Source organism: Tasmannia lanceolata, unplaced genomic scaffold (genome assembly GCF_043159265.1).
Source record: "Tasmannia lanceolata isolate RefF3 unplaced genomic scaffold, GAP_Taslan_0.1 ptg000037l, whole genome shotgun sequence".
Classification (NCBI taxonomy): Eukaryota; Viridiplantae; Streptophyta; class Magnoliopsida; order Canellales; family Winteraceae; genus Tasmannia; species Tasmannia lanceolata.
The window spans coordinates 15762960-15782569 of NW_027518714.1; the positions used below are offsets into that span (position 1 = coordinate 15762960).

General features: G+C 39.3%; 1 protein-coding gene across 1 annotated transcript in view; it reads left to right on the forward strand.

Moving 5' to 3' along the window:
* Positions 1-19610, forward strand: part of LOC143860127 (uncharacterized) — a 69398-nt gene that overhangs the window by 38603 nt on the left and 11185 nt on the right. The window contains exons 16-17 of the mRNA XM_077370661.1: positions 1254-2298; positions 2397-2632. Coding sequence (XP_077226776.1) covers positions 1254-2298; positions 2397-2632 — 1281 coding nt within the window. The remainder of the gene's footprint in view (positions 1-1253; positions 2299-2396; positions 2633-19610) is intronic.

Below are 19610 nucleotides of genomic sequence, written 5' to 3' on the forward strand. Positions count from 1 at the left end.
GGTTTTTGGTGTTTGGAAATATGCTTGATTGGTATCTAATGTAGGATATGTTGATATGTATGGATTGGGTGACATGTTTCTCTGCACAATTTTCTACTTACTGCAGTTTTCTTTTATATCATTTTAACATTGAGCGCTGTAAACGTAGACCCCTCTTTAGTGAATATCATGGTCATTTTCTAAAAAAGCAAGGTTTTGCTTATGGGTATTACCAAGGAGATGGCCTATAATGTTATAAGGTCAATAGGGAAGCCGACAGGCTAGCAAGGGCTGGGGTCGATGGGGAGACCCTTGAGTTCTTTGATTTTCTTCCTCCATACAGGCTTGTATTCATTTTTCATTTCATTCTATCTATTTCATGTTTATTGTTTCACCCATCTCGGTCAGTGGGTGTTCCCTCTTGTTAGTTTTTTTCTTCTTTAATAAAATTCTTTTCCATTAAAAAAAAAAAAAAACTTGTAGGCAGATGGTAGAGACCAACACCAAAATGTCATATGACGGGCCACTAGTGGCAGAGATCTTCCTTGGAGACTACTACTTTAAAGAAAAAAAGTTAGTATGCTAATTCCGTTTTTAGTGCTATTGCAAAAACTTTAGGCTGCTTTTGGATTGCCAGAATCAGGAATCGGAATTGACATCATATTCCTATTCCCTTTTCAATTCTCCCTTAAACGGAATCAGAAAAAAATTAAATAAAAATTTTAATTCAGAAAAATTCCAATAAAAATTCCATTTCGACGGGGCAGAGTCGAAATACCACTTCTTGTGGTGGGAAACAGATTCTGGAATTTCCCCCCTCTGATTCTGCTCCGGTATCTATCCCGCCCCTTGATATATTTTTTTGAAATTGTAATTCCACCCCTTGATTCTGTTCTTTTTTTGAACCAAATGCCGGAATCGTGCTGAATTTGAATAAAATGCCAATTCCAGCGCCTGATTCTGGCAATCCAAACACACTAAGTTGATATGCTTGAGTTAGTAATAATTCAGAAACCTTTCTGGTTTCTTGAGTTGTAAAAGCGAATGCCAATGTAATGCTGCTTTTATATTTAGTTCCTAGATAGTTCTTGGATTTGGTAGATTGTTCTTGGATTTGGTTGCTTTTGGTCCTGTCTCTCATTGTTTAGGTATAAAGTGCAAACTACTTCAACCTTGTATCTATTTGGTTGTTTCTTGTAGTTCTGATCATGTAGCAGCATAGTTCCTCATGGTATGTAAGCGACTTATTTATTAAAGGTTTTTTGATATGACAGTCAATTGGTGGGTCTGGGCGGAATTCTATCGGGGATATTTTAGATGATTTTCTCCGTCAAAGGTTTGGTGCTGATTCATATGAACGTGTTGATAGTGGACTGGTAGCATCAAAGAAGCAAGCTGCCATGAACATGTTTAATAGTAGGGAAAGAGGGAGATTTGTGTTTCTGATTGAGAATCGTGCTTGTCTTCCAAGCATTAAACTTTTAGGAGTAGATTTTGTTATCATATTTGACAGCGATTGGAATCCATGGAATGATTTAAGAGCCTTGCAGAAGATCAACATTGATTCGCCATTTGAACAGCTAAAATTATTTCGTTTATATTCATCTTGTACAGTGGAAGAAAAAGTTTTGATTTTTGCGAAGCAAGACATGACTCTTGATACCAATATACAGAATATAAACCCTAATACTAGTCATATGTTGCTCATTTGGGGTGCCTCTTATCAATTTAATAAGCTTGATGAGTTCCATGGTAGTAGTAGCCTAAGCATTGGTTCAAAAATTTCTCATGAGCAGTCACTCTTGAATGAGGCAGTTCAGGAATTGTTGATGCAAGTACCCTGTGAGGCTGATACCAACAATACAAGCAGCTGCTCTGTGATTTCTAAAGTTCATAGCAGCCGAGCAACCTATTCTGGCAATGTTTCTTTGCATGGTGAGATAGAGATGCAATCGATGGATGAAGACGCCCCTCATGTTTTTTGGAAAAAATTACTCGATGGAAGGTTTCCTCGCTGGAGGTATTTGTCGGGGCCCTCTCAGAGGGCCCGAAAGAAAGTTCAATACTTAGGTGACTCACCAAAGAAACCAGAAGAAGATGATCAGGTTAGAAAACCAAAGAAACCAGAAGAAGATCAGGTTAGAAAGAAGCACAAGAAGGGAGTCAGTGACACCGTTGATCAAACCTCTCTCAAAGCTTGGCTAGATGATAAAAGAAAAGCAGCTGACAGAGACAGAGAAGCTAAAATACGTTCTAATGACCCATCTTATATTTCCCCAAGGAAAGACCCATTTTTTTCTGGTAAAGTGAAGGAACCAGGTATTATATATGATTGCATTTTGCTTTTCATTTCCTATGTTATTGGTTCTCAAATCTTTGTTTCTGTTTTGAGATTGGCAGCGTCTTTATTTTTGCAGGAGCATCTGGAACACTAGCTGATAATGTATCACAACATGTGCCAAGCTCAGTGGCTATTATTAAAGATCTAAGTCGTGGTACACACAATCCTCCTACGCCCCACAATGCTTCAGGACTACATGCAGTTCCTGTAGATGAATCTGAGGGAAGAGGAAATCTACGTGACGCACAGAAGAACCTGCATCTCTTTTTGAAGCCATTGCTATCAACACTTTGTGAAACTCTACTATTACCAGTACGCATCTCACAGCTTGTCACGTTTTAAACTTCTCTTTTTATTTTTATTTTAAATAGCGACGCATCTTTTTTTATCCGAAGCTCTGAATGCACATATATTGCAACTGATTCTGATCGTTTTCTTCTGATGTATCCTAATGATGCGAATTTTATTCTTTTTTTTCTGCATGGTATTGGATGCCGTGGTGTACATTTAAACTTGGTTACCTTTATTTAAAATATAGCTTGGCTTGGTACTGTTTTTATTTTGAATAGCGAAGCATTTTTTTTTTTATCCGAAGCTCTGAATGCACATATATTGTAACTGATTTCAATCCTTTTCTTCTGATGTATCCTAAAGATGCAAATATTGTTCCTTTTTTCTGAATGGTATTGGATGCCATGGTGTACATTTAGACTTGGTATAGCTTGGCTTGGTACTGTTTCTCTTAAATTTTAAGTTCAAGAATATAGAAAATTAGAGTTCATGTGCGTAGTAGAAAGTGGATTGGTACAGTGTAATTTGCAGCTGTTTTTTCTTGCAACCATGAGTTTGTGGATTCAATCCTAGCTCACATGAAAAAAAGGACGGCCCAGTGCACGAGGCTCCATTGTGGATTCAGTCCTAGCTCACATGCCAAACAGAAAAAAAATAAAATAGAACCAGTATATACACTTACCTGATTTTAACCAGAATGAAGGGTCTCTTTTACATAGGAATGAGTTTTTCGTACAATTTATAATGAACTAATTTCTGATCATCAGCATAGCCCACACACTCCATACAACAGTAGTGCATATAATAACACTATTAAGGACTAAGAAAATGGTGGAATTGCTTCCTCAAGGTATTCTGAAATCATGGAGGGGACTCAGTTCGTAGTCTTATTTTTTCGCTAGTGTCTATGATATCCCCTCAAGTTTTTCAGTGCCAATTTTCCAAATAAGCCAATTTCTTATCATATATATGAATATATATATATATATATATATATATATATATATATATATATATATATATATATATATATATTCTTGAGAGGGTTCATGGAGGACTGAGTTTTGGCAATATGAATGAGGCAGGAGAAGATATTTTAGGGTTTGCAGTGGCATATGATTTGATGTTAACAAATACTTTTTTTAAGAAAAGAGATTCACACTTGATAATCTTTAGTAGTGGCACGAACTGTAGCTAGATAGATTTTATCCTCACTTGGAGAGAGGACAGAGCTGCTTGTAAAGATTGTAAAGTCATACCCGGGGAGTGTTTAGTCACACAACATAGACTGGTGGTGTTGGATATATGCATCAAACGTTGGAGGAGAAAAGATAGAGATGTTATCCGAGGACTAGGTGGTGGGATCTCAAAGGGGAAAAACTAAAAAAGTTTAAGGATAGACTGCTCAAAGAAGGACCATGGAGTATTGATGAGGAGACTAATATTATGTGGAATGGGATGTCTGGTTATATCAGGAAAGTGGCTAGAGAGGTACTTGGAGAATCTAGAGGAAGTGGGCCGCCGTCTAAAGACACATGGTGGTGGAACGAGGAGGTCCAAAACGCGATTAGGTCTAAAAGGGAGTGTTATAAATGTTTATGTAAGTGTAGAAATGAGGAGAACATTGAGAAGTATAAATTGGCTAGAAAAGAAGCTAAGAAGGTAGTAAGGGAAATTAGAGGCAAGGCATATGAGGATTTGTACCACAGGTTAGGGACGAAAGATGGTGAAAAAGATGTCTACAAGCTTGCTAAGATGAGAGAAAGGAAGTGCAGAGACTTCAATCACATAAAATGCATCAAAGACGAGAATCAAAGATTGTTATTAAAAGAAAACGAGGTTAAAGAGAGGTGGAGAAGTTACTTCGATATGTTATTTAATGGAGAACTTATAGCGAATTTGGGAGAACTTGATAACGCTTTTGATGATACAAACCGGAGGTTTGTTCGTAGAATCTGAACATCAGTGGTAAGAGTAGCTATGAAAAATATGAAATTAGGTAAGGCTAGGGGGCCTAACGATATTCCTATTGAAACTTGGAGATGCTTGGGTGATTTAGGTTTGGTTTGATTAACTAGATTATTTAACAATATTTTGAAGACTGAGAAGATGCCTGATGAGTGGAGGAAGAGTACATTAGTACCTATTTATAAGAATAAAGGAGATATTCAGAATAAAGGAGATATTCAAACTTGCACTAATTAATGAAAAATTAAGCTAATGAGTCACACAATGAAGCATGGAAAATATGAAATTAGGTAAGGCTAGGGGGACTGACGATATTTCTATTGAGACTTGGAGATGCTTGGGTGATGTAGGTTTGGTTTGGTTAACTAGATTATTTAACAATATTTTGAAGACTAAGAAGATGCCTGATGAGTGGAGGAAGAGTACATTATTACCTATTTATAAGAATAAAGGGGATATTCAGAGTTGCACCATTTACCGGGGAATTAAGCTAATGAGTCACACCATGAAGCTTTGGGAGAGGGTAATTGAGCATAGACTAAGAAAAGAGACTAAGGTGTCAGAGAATCAGTTTGGCTTCATGCCCGGACGATCGACTATGGAAGCTATCTTCTTGATTAGGCGGTTAATGGAGAGATTTAGAGAAAACAAAAAGGACTTTCATATGGTTTTCATTGATTTGGAGAAAGCATATTATAAGGTCCCAGGAGTGTTATGTGGTGGGTCTTTGAAAGGAAAAAGTGCCTACTAAATATGTTGATGTGATCAAGGATATGTACGATGGAGCAATAACTAGTGTCAGAACCACGGATGGCACGTCTAATGAGTTTCCAATTACAATAGGACTGCACCAAGGATCAGCTCTAAGTAGTTATGGATGAGCTTACGGAGGGTATCCAAGATGAGGTGCCGTGGCGTTTGTTATTTGCAGATGACATAGTATTAATCGACGAAACCAAAGCAGGAGTAAATGCTAAGTTAGAGTTATGAAAAACTACTTTGGAATCCAAAGGTTTTAGACTGAGTAGGACTACGACAGAGTATATGGAGTGCAACTTTAGTAATGTAAGGAGGCGAGACGAGGATATAGTAAATATGACTGGACATGAGGTACCTAAGAGGGATATCTTTCGCTAGCTTGGTTCAATTCTACATAAGGAAGGGGAGATTGAAGAGGATGTTAACCATAGAATAAGAGCTGGTTGGTTGAAGTGGAAGCTTGCCTCAGGAGTTCTGTGCGACCTTAAAATCCCTACCAAGTTGAAGGGAAAGTTCTATAAGACAACTGTGAGGCCAGCCATGCTGTACGGCTCAGAATGTTGGGCCACCAAGAAGCAGCATGTGCATAAGACGAGTGTAGCAGAGATGCGAATGCTTAGATGGATGTGCGGCCACACAAGATTAGATAGAATTAAAAATGAAGACATTCGTAAAAGGAGGGGGTGGCACCAATTGAGGAGAAGATGAGAAAGCACTGCTTAAAATGGTTTGGACATATCCAACGTAAGCCTTTGGATGCTCCAGTGAGAAGAGGCGACTCGTGCCAAGTTGATGGAGTAAAAAGAAGTAGGGGCAGACCGTAAACAATTTGGGTAGAAACAGTGAGGAAAGACTTGATAGCTAGGAACATAACAGAGAACATGACATTGGATATGATAGAATGGAAGAAAATGATCCACGTAGACGAACCCAACTAGAGCCATGATTAGAGCCGGGTAGATTATTTTTTCACCTTCTTCATGAAATTTTTCTAAAGGATTCATTTAGCTGACCCCAACTAGTTTGGGACAAAGGCTTTGTTGAGTTGAGTATATGTATATATTCTTCTATGGTTCTACCCGTGTCAAAACTTTCCCCAAATTCATCGTGAATTGAATTTTCAGCTCTATTTTATTTATCAATATTTTTAATGTACATTATTTATCACTGCTGACTTCATAGGCTACACAATTCTTCTTCTTCCTCTACTTCTTCCTTTTTATGATGATTTACTTTCAATAGGTGTTAGTCTTTGTTTTTTTTTTTTGAAATGTTTGAAGGAATGGGTCTGAGGGCATTCTCCTTAAACTTGATCTTGAATAGGCTATTATTATCTCTCTGTTTTTTTTTTTTTTGAAAATTAAAAACCTATTATTATCTTGAGTGGCCTCTATCAATGTGGATCCTTCGAAAAATGGGTTTAGTCTTCAAAGTTCAAAATGGTTTAAGGTTTCATCTGAAAAGTTTCTGTTTCGATTGCAACGAACATGACATCCACATGGAGTTGTGTCAGTACAGTACAAAGGGCTAGTATCAGTTGTATCGCTGAACTAATGCAATTCTATTCGCAGAAGTCATTTTTTACAAATAAATTGGAAAAAAAAAAACAGAGATTCAGAGCAGTAAATTTTGCCCCCCCCCGCCGCAAAAAAAAAAAAAACACACACACACACACAAAAAAAAAAAACCCAGCAATAATTACATATATGACCTGTAAATGCAAGAAGGCAAAAAAGTTAGGATTATTACTTGAAATTCGCTATTTTCTTTGTATGAAGTAGGGCTTTAAGGTAAACTCCATCTTCATTTTCTTCTTCTCCAATCCGGGCTTTAAGGTAAACTCCATCTTCATTTTCTTCTTCTCCAATCCATTCTCTTTCCAGATTTCTCTGTCAGCTTATCGTTGTTGTAAGTTTTCCATCGCTGTGAGGCTTCTGTTGGCATGAGCTTTCTGCCGCTGTGGGTTATTGTCACCACTTGTCGTTCACGTGAGGAGATGAAGAGTAGACGAAGATGTCGGTCATAGGAAAATAATTATTTTCTTTTATATTAAAATCCTAAAACCCTAGCATCTTTAATTAAATTTTAATTATTTTTTTAAGACTTAACCTGAACTAAAAGCTTACCTGAAAACCCAAATGAGTTTTGCTCAAGGTCATTCGATCAAAGCGATACTAACTTCATTTGGATGATCTTTTTTTGTATTTAAAAAATCAAAATCTACATGTGAGATCAAGGCCGTTGTTCGGATATAGGGTGGCACGTAGCTGGGACCATGGCCGTTGATCTTGTAGAGCGTCACGAGCCTACTCAAATGGTCTTGATCCCAACTTGAACAAAGATCCCGTGCTTATGACCAAGGCAATGGAAATCATTGGTTCTTGTTCTTAGCAGAACCCAAAATGAGACATGATTGATCAAGGGCTTAGGATCATCCGCAACGCCACTTGCTTGGACATATTGTTTCTATTTGATCGTGTAAACACGGTTGCAAAATTCTTATTAAAAAATTATTTAAATCAATGTGTGACAAGGCCTTTGCTTTAGGTATAGGGTGACACATAGATTGTTATGTGTGTAGAGCATCATGATGCTACTCGAATAGTTTTTGATCACATCTCTTAGTTACTGGAAACTTCCTTGTTGGATGGGAAGCTCGCTTCTCCAGAAACTCGCTTCGGAAGCTAAGTTCTTCTCGCTCCCCAAATTTAGGGGAAGCACGCTTCCTGGACGTTTCCCACGTATTTCCTTTTAATCAAGACTAAAGAGTACACATCAAATTTAGGTGATTATTTCTTCCTAAAAGAATTTTTTTTCTCCTTTTGATAAGACTGAAGGATCGTTATTACAAAAGGAGTGCATTTAAAACTTAACATTAAACATAAGTGAATAAAACTAGTGAAACTATAAATTTCTAAAACTTGCAATCCGTTCAACTTGTAATCCTTACGTACATAAATCATTTCTCGCTAGCCTACTATAATCGTCTGTTTATGTAGTTCTTGTTCGCTTCCAATGAGACTTATTACGTGTTTCATGTTGACTTTTAACGACGCTTCCCAAATATTTTCTCTGTACTTTCTTTAGAGCTATTCGCTTCCCGCATTTTCTTTTTTCTAGACCCCTCGCTTCCCACTTTTGCTTCTCGCACTTGATTCCCACTATGGCAACTATGGGACATATCGAGCGGACATCCCATATGTAGGATTGTCAATGGTCCTTTTTCTTGGTATAACGTGAAATGAAACTTGATTCATAAAGGGCCTATAGAACCACTTGATCAATGTGAAATCAACTCCATTTGGAGTACAATATTCAACAAATATGGTATGTCGTGGGTCCTCTCTAAGCTCATTGATCTCTTGGAGTTCCATGGCATAAGAATGGAAAGATTATATGGAATGTGACATTGTTTTTTGTGATTTAAGTATTATGAAAGGAAAGAAATACCTAGGTATTTAGAGGTCTAATAAAAAGCCCTAATTTCATTTTTTGAAATGTAATAGCTCTAACCATTTCCTGGGTAAGGATCTTGCCCAATTTTAGGTTTGTCTTAGCCCATGATCTTTGGTGTGGTTGGAGGGAGATTTGTGCTAGTTCAGAGCATGTGTTATTGCATTCCCAAAAGTGGGGAACCACTGGGCCTCGATTTCGTAATGCTCGACTTTGACGGATCTAGTGAGGAAGAGGAGTTGGGTAGGATAAAGGAAGAACATAAATCAATGCTACTTCATGAGGAAATTACTTGGCATCAAACATCAAGAGTTAGATGGCTAAAAGAGGGGGATAAGAATACGTCTTATTTCCATGGAATTGCGAGTGCAAGGAGGAGGGGCAATCGGATAGAAAGGGTGGAAGTTAATGGGAGAATCATAGATAAGAAAGAAGATATAATAAAAGAAATAGTGGAGTTCTATCAAGGCTTGTACTCTTCAGAGGGGATTCTTCGTCTCATTTATGAGGAGATCGAGTTTGATCGGTTGGGGGAGGAAAAATCTAACTCGAAGACACCTTTCATAGAAGAGGAGATCGAAAGAGGGGTTTTTGCCTGAGGGAGGGATAGAGTGTCAGGGCCGGATGGATTTTGTTTCGCTTTTTTTCAAAGTTGTTGGGGTTATGTGAAAGAAGATATAACAAGATTCTTTGTGGAATTCCATAAGGGGATGGGATTAGACCGTTGTATTAGTGCGACTTTTATCACTCTAATCCCCAAAATTAAAGGTGCAACAAAATTGTCTGATTTCCACCCCATAAGTCTTGTGGGGTGTCTGTACAAAATGCTTGCAAAGTTATTGGAGGATCGATAAAAAGGGTTCTTCCCAATATCATCTCCCTAGTCAATGAGCTTTTGTACTTGAAAGACAGATTCTGGACTGCTCGTTGATTGCAAATGAGGTGGTGGATTCCTATATGAAAGCGGGAGAAGGTGGTATAGTATGCAAGCTAGGCATAGAAAAGGCGTATGATAGGGTGGGAATGGAACTGTTTGGATTACCTTCTTGAGTGAATGGGCTTTGGAGGAAATGGAGATCTTGGATGAGGAGTTGCATCTCGTCTGCGTTGTTCTCTATAATCAATGGCGCTCCAAAAGGTTTCTTTAAATCGTCTCTAGGATTAAGGCAGGGGGATCCTCTTTCTCCTTTTCTATTTGTCATAGTTGCAAAGATGTTGAGCCGTTTGATAGAAAAGGGAAAGGAGTTGGGGTTGGTTGAATGTCTTAAAGTCGGTCAATGTCCTACATCATCTCACCTACAATTTGCTGATGATACCCTTATGTTCTGCTCCCCTTCTTTGGTGAAGTTCTTAAATCTAAAAGCCATTCTAAGGTGCTATGAGATGGTGTTTAGGCAGCGGTCTAATTTTCACAAAACAAAAATATATGGTATTCATATGGATTCTGAGGTGCTCTCAGATTTGGCTGGAATTTTGGGATGCTCAGTGGAGTCTCTCCCGTCAACTTACTTAAGGCAGCCGCTGGGATCAAGAAGACCTAGAAAATTCTGTTGTGACCCGATTGTGGACAGAGTAGAGCTAAGGCTGGATACATGGAAACGAAACCTGGTGTCTCGGGGTGGCAGATTTACCCTCATAAAGGCGGTGTTGGCTAACAAACCCCTTTATCAACTATTGTTGCTCAAATGCCCAATAAGCATTATTCAGAGGCTGGAGAAGATTAAAAGAAGATTTCCTTCTATTTTTTTTGGTAGGACGGGGGGGGGGGGGATCGAATTAGAAGCGAGGAATCCCTTTCGTTTGTTGGGAGAAGGTTTGTAACCCGATTAAAGCTGGTGGATTGGGTGTAAGGAGAATCAAGGAAATGAATGAAGCTCTTCTAAGCAATTGGTTGTTGACGTTTGGAGAAGTGCTCAGCTTTTGGCTAAGGTAATAGAAAGCAAATATGGAGCAGCTTCAGGGCATTGGGAGTCCGGTGACCACTTTAGGCAACAAGGTGTCATGCTGTGGAGAGATATTATGCGATACAAACACAAATTCTCAGAAGGAACCATTTTCAGGGTGCACTCAGGTGATAGGGTGCGTTTTTGGCTCGATAAGTGGTGCTTCCCTCTTCCTCTCAAAGATATGTTTCATGCTCTATTTTTAATTGCAGTTGCAAAGGAAGCTTTGGTGAAAGACTGTTGTTGTGACAGGGAGGATATGCGGGTTATTTGGAGGCTGGCTTTTAGAAGAAATTTTGATAGAGAGCTTGAGTGATATTCAGGTTCTTGGGAGTGCTAGAAGGATGCTATATGAGAGGGGAGGGTTTGGGGGGGGGTGGAGGATAAGAGGGTTTGGATGGGTCTCATCCGGGGATTTCTCTGTCAAATCATATTATCATCTTGTGCCTTGCCCTGCGTCATCCAGAGTAGCTAAAGTGTGGTCCATCCTCGCTCCACCCAGGGTTTGCATCTTTGGGTGGGCGGCTCTCCGTGACAGGATTCAGATGGTCGACTTCCTTAGAAAGCAGAAAATGTTGATTGTCGATCACTGCCCTCTTTGCATTGATGCAGGAGAATCAATGAATCACATATTTATTCACCTTAGGGTTGCTAGGGAAGTGTGGTGCCAGGTCCTTAGCAGATTTGGGATATCATGGGTATTTCCTCAGACCGTAATTGAGGTTTTGGAGGGTTGGCAATCCGTCCCTGGGGAAAAGAGAGGGAAAGTTTTATGGAATGTTTGCTTCTTAGCCACTATATGGGTGATATGGAAGGAGTGGAATGCGAGGATCTTTGATGGCCTGAGCAAGGCCCTATCTTTCCTTTTCTTAAAGGTCATCGCTCTATCCATTTTATGGGTCAAGCCATTGCCACAATTCAAGTTTGTGTCTGCTTTTGACTTATGGAATGGGTGGAGAGAAGTTTGTTTCAGTGCCGAGAGCAGAGTTGTGATCGCTCAGGTTTGGGTTCCTCCGGGTTGGGGTTTCCTAAAGCTTAATTTTGATGGTTCGAGTATGGGCAATCTGGGGTTTGCGGGCATTGGAGGCATCCTTAGAAATGAGGAGGGCGTGGTGATTTGGTCATTCTCTGGCCCCATTGGCGTTACGGATGCTAGTGAGGTGGAGGTGAGAGCGGCTCATATGGGAATTGAACTTTTGGACAAGGAAAGGCTGGACTTGGTGGTGTTGGAAGGAGATTCTTTTTTTTTAAATGGCTAAAAGGCTCGTCTCCTTGCCCATGGAGATTCGCTCATCTTTTAGATGAGATCCAAGATATTGTGGGGGTGTCTTTGATTTCGTTCAATCATGTTAGGAGGTCCACGAATGAAGAGGCTGATCGTCTTGCCCGAGCAGGGGCCTTAAGGAAAGCCTGGAAGTTTTTAACTTCCTCCTTGAGTCTCTTTTGTTTCTTTTTTGGTCAGTGTTCTCTTATTCCCCTGTATTTGCTCGTCATTGTATCTCCATCTTCTCTGAGGACCATCTCACTCTTTTTCAAGAAAAATAAAATAAAAAAATTCACCATTTCAAAAAAAAGTATGGTGAATCCTAGGCCAGCAGTAGGTGGACTGCTTAGAGATAAAAACAGGTCAACGTTGTGGGCTTTCTCGACCATATTGGGAAGGTTAGAGCAGCGCTTCAGGGCTTACTATTTTTAGAGGGTAGCCTTATGGATCAAGTGATACTGCAGGGAGACTGTCTTTAGAGGGTAGCCTTATGATCAAATGATGGTGGAGGGAGACTCTCTTGACATTGTCTGGTGGATAATGGGGAGTTATTCTGTCCCCTGGAGATTCGCTCATTGGTTTTATACTTTTATGAGATCCATGACCAATTGGCTGGCTCATCTACTTCCATCATGTCAAAAGATCAGCAAATAGTGACAAAGATAGGATGGCTAGGTGGTTAGAGCAGCGCTTCAGGGCTTACTATTTTTAGAGGGTAGCCTTATGGATCAAGTGATACTGCAGGGAGACTGTCTTTAGAGGGTAGCCTTATGATCAAATGATGGTGGAGGGAGACTCTCTTGACATTGTCTGGTGGATAATGGGGAGTTATTCTGTCCCCTGGAGATTCGCTCATTGGTTTTATACTTTTATGAGATCCATGACCAATTGGCTGGCTCATCTACTTCCATCATGTCAAAAGATCAGCAAATAGTGACAAAGATAGGATGGCTAGGCCAAGGGTACTCAAGGAAAGCCTATAGTTGTTAGATTAACTGTCTCCTTGAGATGTTCATATGCTTTTTATACTATTTTTACTTGTTGATATCTTCTACTGATCACCTAGGTCGCTGGGCATTTCTCTTATTATTTTAAACCCTTGCCGTTCAAAAAAGAAGAAGAAGAAGAAAAGAATAGAGGAAAAGAGGAGAGGAAGAGAGGAGAGTAAGATTTTTTGGGAGGAAAGAAGGCGTAGGTCCTTAACAACCACCCATATTGGTAGGAAAATTTATGTACCTAACTACAACTCACCCATATATTGCTTATGTCGTAAGTGTAGTTAGCAAATTCATGCACTCGCTTCGATCTACTCATATGGGGACAGTTCATAGGATCCTGAGTTATTTGAAGGGAAGACCTAGAAAATGTGTTTTATGTGCGAAAAGGGGTTACCTAACAGTAGATGGATATATTGATGCATATTGGGCAGGTTCTCATACGGATCGTTGATCTACTAGTGGCTATTGCACCTTCGTTGGAAGTACTCTTGTCACATGAATAAGAAACAGGTCATGGTTCTGAGGTCTAGTGTTGAGGTTGAGTACATGGCCATAGTTCATGCTACTAGTGAGCTTTTGTGGCTCAAAAATCTTCATAAAGAGATCGGTGTTATAGTTGATAGACCTATGAAACTTTACCGTGACAACCAAAGGGTGATACATATTCCCTATGATCCTATTTTCCGTGAGAGAACCAAACATATTACAGTTGATTGTCACTTTGTCAGAGAAAAAGTGGAGGCCAAAATCATTACGGGTCCTTTTGTTCGTTCTGAAGATCAACTAGCAGACATTCTCAGCAAAGCTCTCACATTTATAATTTAAGTTATAAACGAGAGCATCTATAGGTGGGTGGACCCACTCGAGTTAAGGAGGGTTTTCCCTTATTAGTAAAGATGAAAGACAAAACCAGTGCTCGTGGTGGACTATATCCTAACTGCTTCTGACAAGATATATATGGTTGGCCAGCCAATAGTTGTAGCATCAAGGATAATTCATTCTCTTGGCTGAATATTTAATATTTGAACTTAATTAAACTTTAAAATTGGATTGAAGGCAAGGAAGGAGAGCTACTCATTTGACTACTCATCTGGTTGCTACTTATAATAGAAGGATACGTGGCACTGAATATTTAATATTTGAACTTAATTAAACTTTAAATTTGGATTTAAGGCTAGGAAGGGGAGCTACTCATTTGGCTACTCATCTGGTTGCTACTTATAATAGTACACGTGGCATGACCATATGCCATGTTACCTTGGCGGTTGAGTGTTGCTAGGCTCATGTCTTCCAAGCAAATTTCTCTTTTTAAGTAATAGTAAAATCTTTCTGATAATTACTTATATGTGGCTTTAGTTTTTATCTTTGTTTTTATGGTACAGGCACCCGTATTGTCCATGTCAAGGTTTTAAATTTTGGTTTTGGTTTCGGTCGCCACAGAAATGGAAATGTTTCAGTTGAATTTTTTTATGGAAATCCTATACAATCATAGAAACATATATGCAAATGGTACACACACGTGTAACGTCCATTTGGAGGTTTTGAATTTCGGTTTTGGTCGTCATTGAAATGGAAACATTTTGGTTTCGGTTGAAATTTTTGATGAAAATCTTTTTAAATCATAGAAACATATGCAAATGAAAGAATTTTAAGACGAAACACCAGGAAATGCCATAATAAGTACAAATACACATACCATAATAAGTACAAATACAAGTAAAAACCATCACATAAGCAAGATAACCATCCATTCTCTTTTGAAATTGTTTTTTTTTATATTGTTCTCATAGGTCTCTACCAGACATCACGACCATCCATAATGGTTTAATAACATAAAATGCATAGTGACTGGTGTTGTTTAATTTAGTACATGCCACATTTCACATGTATTTCACATGCCAATCATATAAATATAATTATGTAACACACGAATATAGTATATCACTAATGCAATTACAATTTTAGTTTCAGTATTTGTTTCAATTTCAGTGTCATTTCAGAAGGGATAGAAACGGAAACATTTTGCCCGTTATGTATAATTTTGGTGGAAATTTAAAACTGTTAGATGTGAGATTTAGAGGAGAAAGGAGATGGTAACAAGACACATAATCGTATGTGGGAGATAGTGAATGCCTTAAGCATTCTCCCCCCATACATAATATATATATATATATATATATATATATATATATATATATATATATATATATATATATGGAAGAAAAAAATGCCCCTAAGTAGGCGTCAGTACATTTAACACTCCCCCTCAAGCTGGAATGTACATTCCAAGCTTGTTACAAGAATCTTTCAATTTTGCACACCCAATGGTTTGGTAAACATATCTGCAAGTTGATCTGCAGATCGGGTAAACACTGTGCAAATCTCACCACTTTGAATTCGATGACATATGAAGTGACAATCAACTTCAATATGCTTGGTTCGTTCATGGAACACCGGATTCGTTGCAATATGAATTGCCGCTCTGTATTCACAATACAACTGTGCTGGAGACGTCGATGTGAACCCAATCTCTGATAAGAATGAGTGAAGCCATATTAGCTCCCCACTCGTATATGACATAGCTCGATACTCGGCTTTTGCACTTGACTTGGACACAATATCTTGCTTTTTACTTCTCCACGACACCAGATTACCTTCGACAAATGTGCAAGATCTTGCCCAATCCGCATCACTGAATCCTTCTACCTTTTCATGCCCATATTTTTTGAAGCACAGACCTTTACCTGGCGTACCCTTTAAATATTTGATGATCTGGATGACAGCGGCCCAATGGGAAGTACGTGGAGCACTCATAAAGCGACTCACCATATCAACTGCCAATGATATGTCTGGACGGGTGACAGTCAAATAGATTAGTGTACCAACCAATCTTCCATATCGACCAGAATCATTCAGCAACTCTCCTTGATCAGGAAGTTTAACATTTGGATCCATAGGGATAGCCGCAGGTTTCACCCCCATTGAGCCTGTCTCCTCTAAAATATCCAACACATATTTCTTTTGTGACTATGAGACCATGAGGAGAGCGAGCAATCTCAATACCAAGAAAGTATCTGAGCTGACCCAGATCTTTAGTAGAAAATTCACCTTGGAGAGAGGACTTCAGATTGTGTATGCCAGACTTGTCATCTTCTGTAATTACAATGTCATCAACATATACTATTAAGAGAATATATCGAGAACTAGATTTGTGACTGAACACAGAATGATCAACAACACACTGCTTCAACCCAAAACGCAAAATCGCAGCACTAAATCATCCAAACCATGCCCTGGGCGATTGTTTGACTCCATAAATCGCCTGATGAAGACGGCATATTGATGAGCACATCTCCCCCTAAGTAACATACCCAAGAGAGGTTGCTCCATATAAACTTCCTTAGACAGATCGCCGTGAAGAAAGGCGTTTTTGACATCAAGTTGATATAGTGGCCAACCATGATTAATTGCCAGAGAGATCAATACACAAATCGATGGAATCTTAGCAACTGGCGAAAACGTTTCCTGATAATCAACACCGAACGTTTGAGTGTACCCTTTAGCTACAAGGCGGGCTTTGAGGCGCTCAATAGACCCATCTGGAAGGTACTTAATGGCAAAGACCCAACGACACCCAACAGTCTATCCACCAAAAGGAAGAGGAACCAGCCGCTACGTTTTATTTGAGTGTAGGGCACCTATCTCAGCATCCATAGTAGCTCTCCATCCCTGTTGATTCAAAGCATCTGTAACAGACTTAGGAAAATTAATCGAAGACATGTTAGAAATAAAGGAACGAAAGGAAGGTGAGAGATGGTCATAAGAAACAAAATTAGATATAGGGTGAGCAATACTACGAGATCGAGTACGGGATGGGATTGGTGAATCATGAGTAGAGAACAAGTACCTGAAGGCTGACAATCCGATTGCGGAAGAGGATCACTGGGCGGAGATGGCACTTCTTCAGTTGTAGAATGAACAACCTGGCGAGGTCCCCGAGTATAAGTTTGCAGTTCAGAACTCTTAAGGGGGGTTAGTCACACGGGATTGTTGGTCACTCTAGGAATGCCTGGATTACGAGTCGTTGTAGTGAAGTTCAACGGATTGTTTGTCACACTGGGAATGCTTGGGACTCCCCAAACAGGGACTTTAGCAAGGATTTCATAGTGATCAAGGCTTTCAAGTTTTACGTTAGTCTGGGGATTTGTACGTCCTAAAAAAATTTCACATTTAAAATTTTGAACCATTACCATATGGGCCCCAATTGGAGGCCGAATAAATAAATATCGTGCTTACATGTAGCAGCTGCTATAATGTAATACACAATCTTATTTCAAAAGTTAATGGCTGCTTTTTATCTGGAAAATTTGATCAATGTTGAACAGCCCAAGATCTATAAAATTTTAGCTTGAGGAATCATTATGAAAATTTTGGCATGCACCCACTAGCTGACAATCCACCCCTAGCACAGATAACCTTCACTATTGGCCTGAATAGCAACTGAATATTAAATGTGGCTCACTGTAAGTTTTGATGGTTAGGCTATTTGGGAATCAAAATACCATGAGACATTTCATCAAACAGCTAGTGGGTATCTTCCCCTACTGATCTCCAAATCTAAAACAACAAAATGATAAGGTTACAGCTTCCCAAACAACGATTGATATAATGTTTTCTTTTTTCAAATTATTAAACATCAATGCAACATGGATGCTAGCAGCAACATAGATTAAAATATATCGATGAAACAAATACATCAGAAACGAATATTTGTCTTTCTTCGAATTAACAGCAACATGCCATCATCTTTACCAGAAAAAAGAGCAAAAACTACCCAATAATCTAGGAAAATGGAGACCCTAGAAATCACTCTGCTTGTTCTCAAAACCCTAGCAAGGTTTTTTCCCTCCTTTTTATCATCTACAACCCCAAAAATCATGGCAGAACTTCAATATGGATATGGATTCCTTATTTCTAGGCCTTTTCCATGGAAAACATGCAACAATTGATGAGAAAAAACCCCTCTACATCAAACCAGTGACAAACGAACCAGATTAGAGAGAACCTTCTTCGTGAGTAGTTTGGCGGAGGGAGAAGAAGTAGGTAGGGCTTGGCGAAGAGTTAAAACGACGGCTCATCTAGCATTTTCTAGTTCCACCGTTTTAAGTGGAATTTTCAACCGAGTGTTTTTGTAAAGAGTGAGAATTTTGAGGGCAAGAATCCTTTCCACGCGACTAAAGTGGACATTTTAGAGTGGGGGCGGAAAATCTCGCTCCACTAACGCGGAACTTATCAAGTCCGATGGATTCCTCTCAATTCAAGCGTGACTAAGCCCCCTTAGAAGCCATAGGAGGACCTGTTGGAAGATTAGGAATAACCATAGGGGCTGGCTGAGGAGGAGCCACCAGAATAGGGACAGACAGGCTAGTGATGTCAGCAGGTATTGTAGAACCTGTGGCAGACAAATAAGGCTGGTCCTCAAAGAACGTGACATCTGCAGAGAGTAACCTAAGAAGAGGCACTTTTCTGCCCTTGGTTCCAACTTGTCAAGTCCTGGAGATAGCTTATGGACAAAGCATGCACATCCAAAGACACGTGGCACTAATGGAAATGGATCACCAAGAGGATACAAGAGCGAAAAAGGTGTTTTCCCAGATAAAGTGGAAGAGGGAAGACATAAGTGTCTTCAATGAATTTTAGGAACCTTCATCTGAAACATAAGTGTACGAGTCATATCAGTAAATAACGAAGCTTTCTTTCCGCCACACCATTCTGTTATGATGTGTGAGCACATGATGACTGATGAATAATACCACAAGAGGAAAGAAAATCATGAAACCCATTAGATACCGAGAAATATTCCTTAGCATTATCAATACGTAAACAATTAATAGAACATTTAAAATGGTTGACTATTTCGAAGTAGAAATGACGAAATGCATTAAACACTTGAGATCTATCTTCAAGTAAAAACAACCATGCGGCCCTCGAATAATCATCAACAAATATAATGAAATATTTAAGCTCAAATGGACGAGACACTCTACTAATAATACGAGATGGGAAGGACACACAATGGTGTTTCCCTAACTCACACGACTCACAATGAAAAGATGGAAAGGCTCCGAAACAAAAGAAGACTTCCTAGGGGTATCCGTAGGTGGATGTCCCAAACGACAATGCTATTGATAGGCATCCATAGAGGAACGAAGAGCTACTACACCAGCACCTGCCTGGTCAATGTAGTAAAGATCATCAATCTCTCGGCCCACTCCAATCCTCATCCCAGTCTTCATGTCCTGAAAAACACAATAAAAAGGAAACAATACAGTTCAATGATTTCGTTAATTGGCGAATAGATAACAAGTTAACATGAAATGGCGGAACATAAAAACAGAAAACAATTGAAGTCCCGTCAAGATGGAGATGTCGAGATGGAGACTACATCCATGCCAGAGACATATGGCGAGATGCTCTTGAATCAATGAGCCATGTCCCAGAAGAAGTACTAGAGAGGGACTACCTTTATGGGCAAACGTGGCAACTGGCTCTTTTCCCTTGTCCCGAATACGAAGATGTTCCTCATATTCCGCACGAGGCATAACAAGGGACTC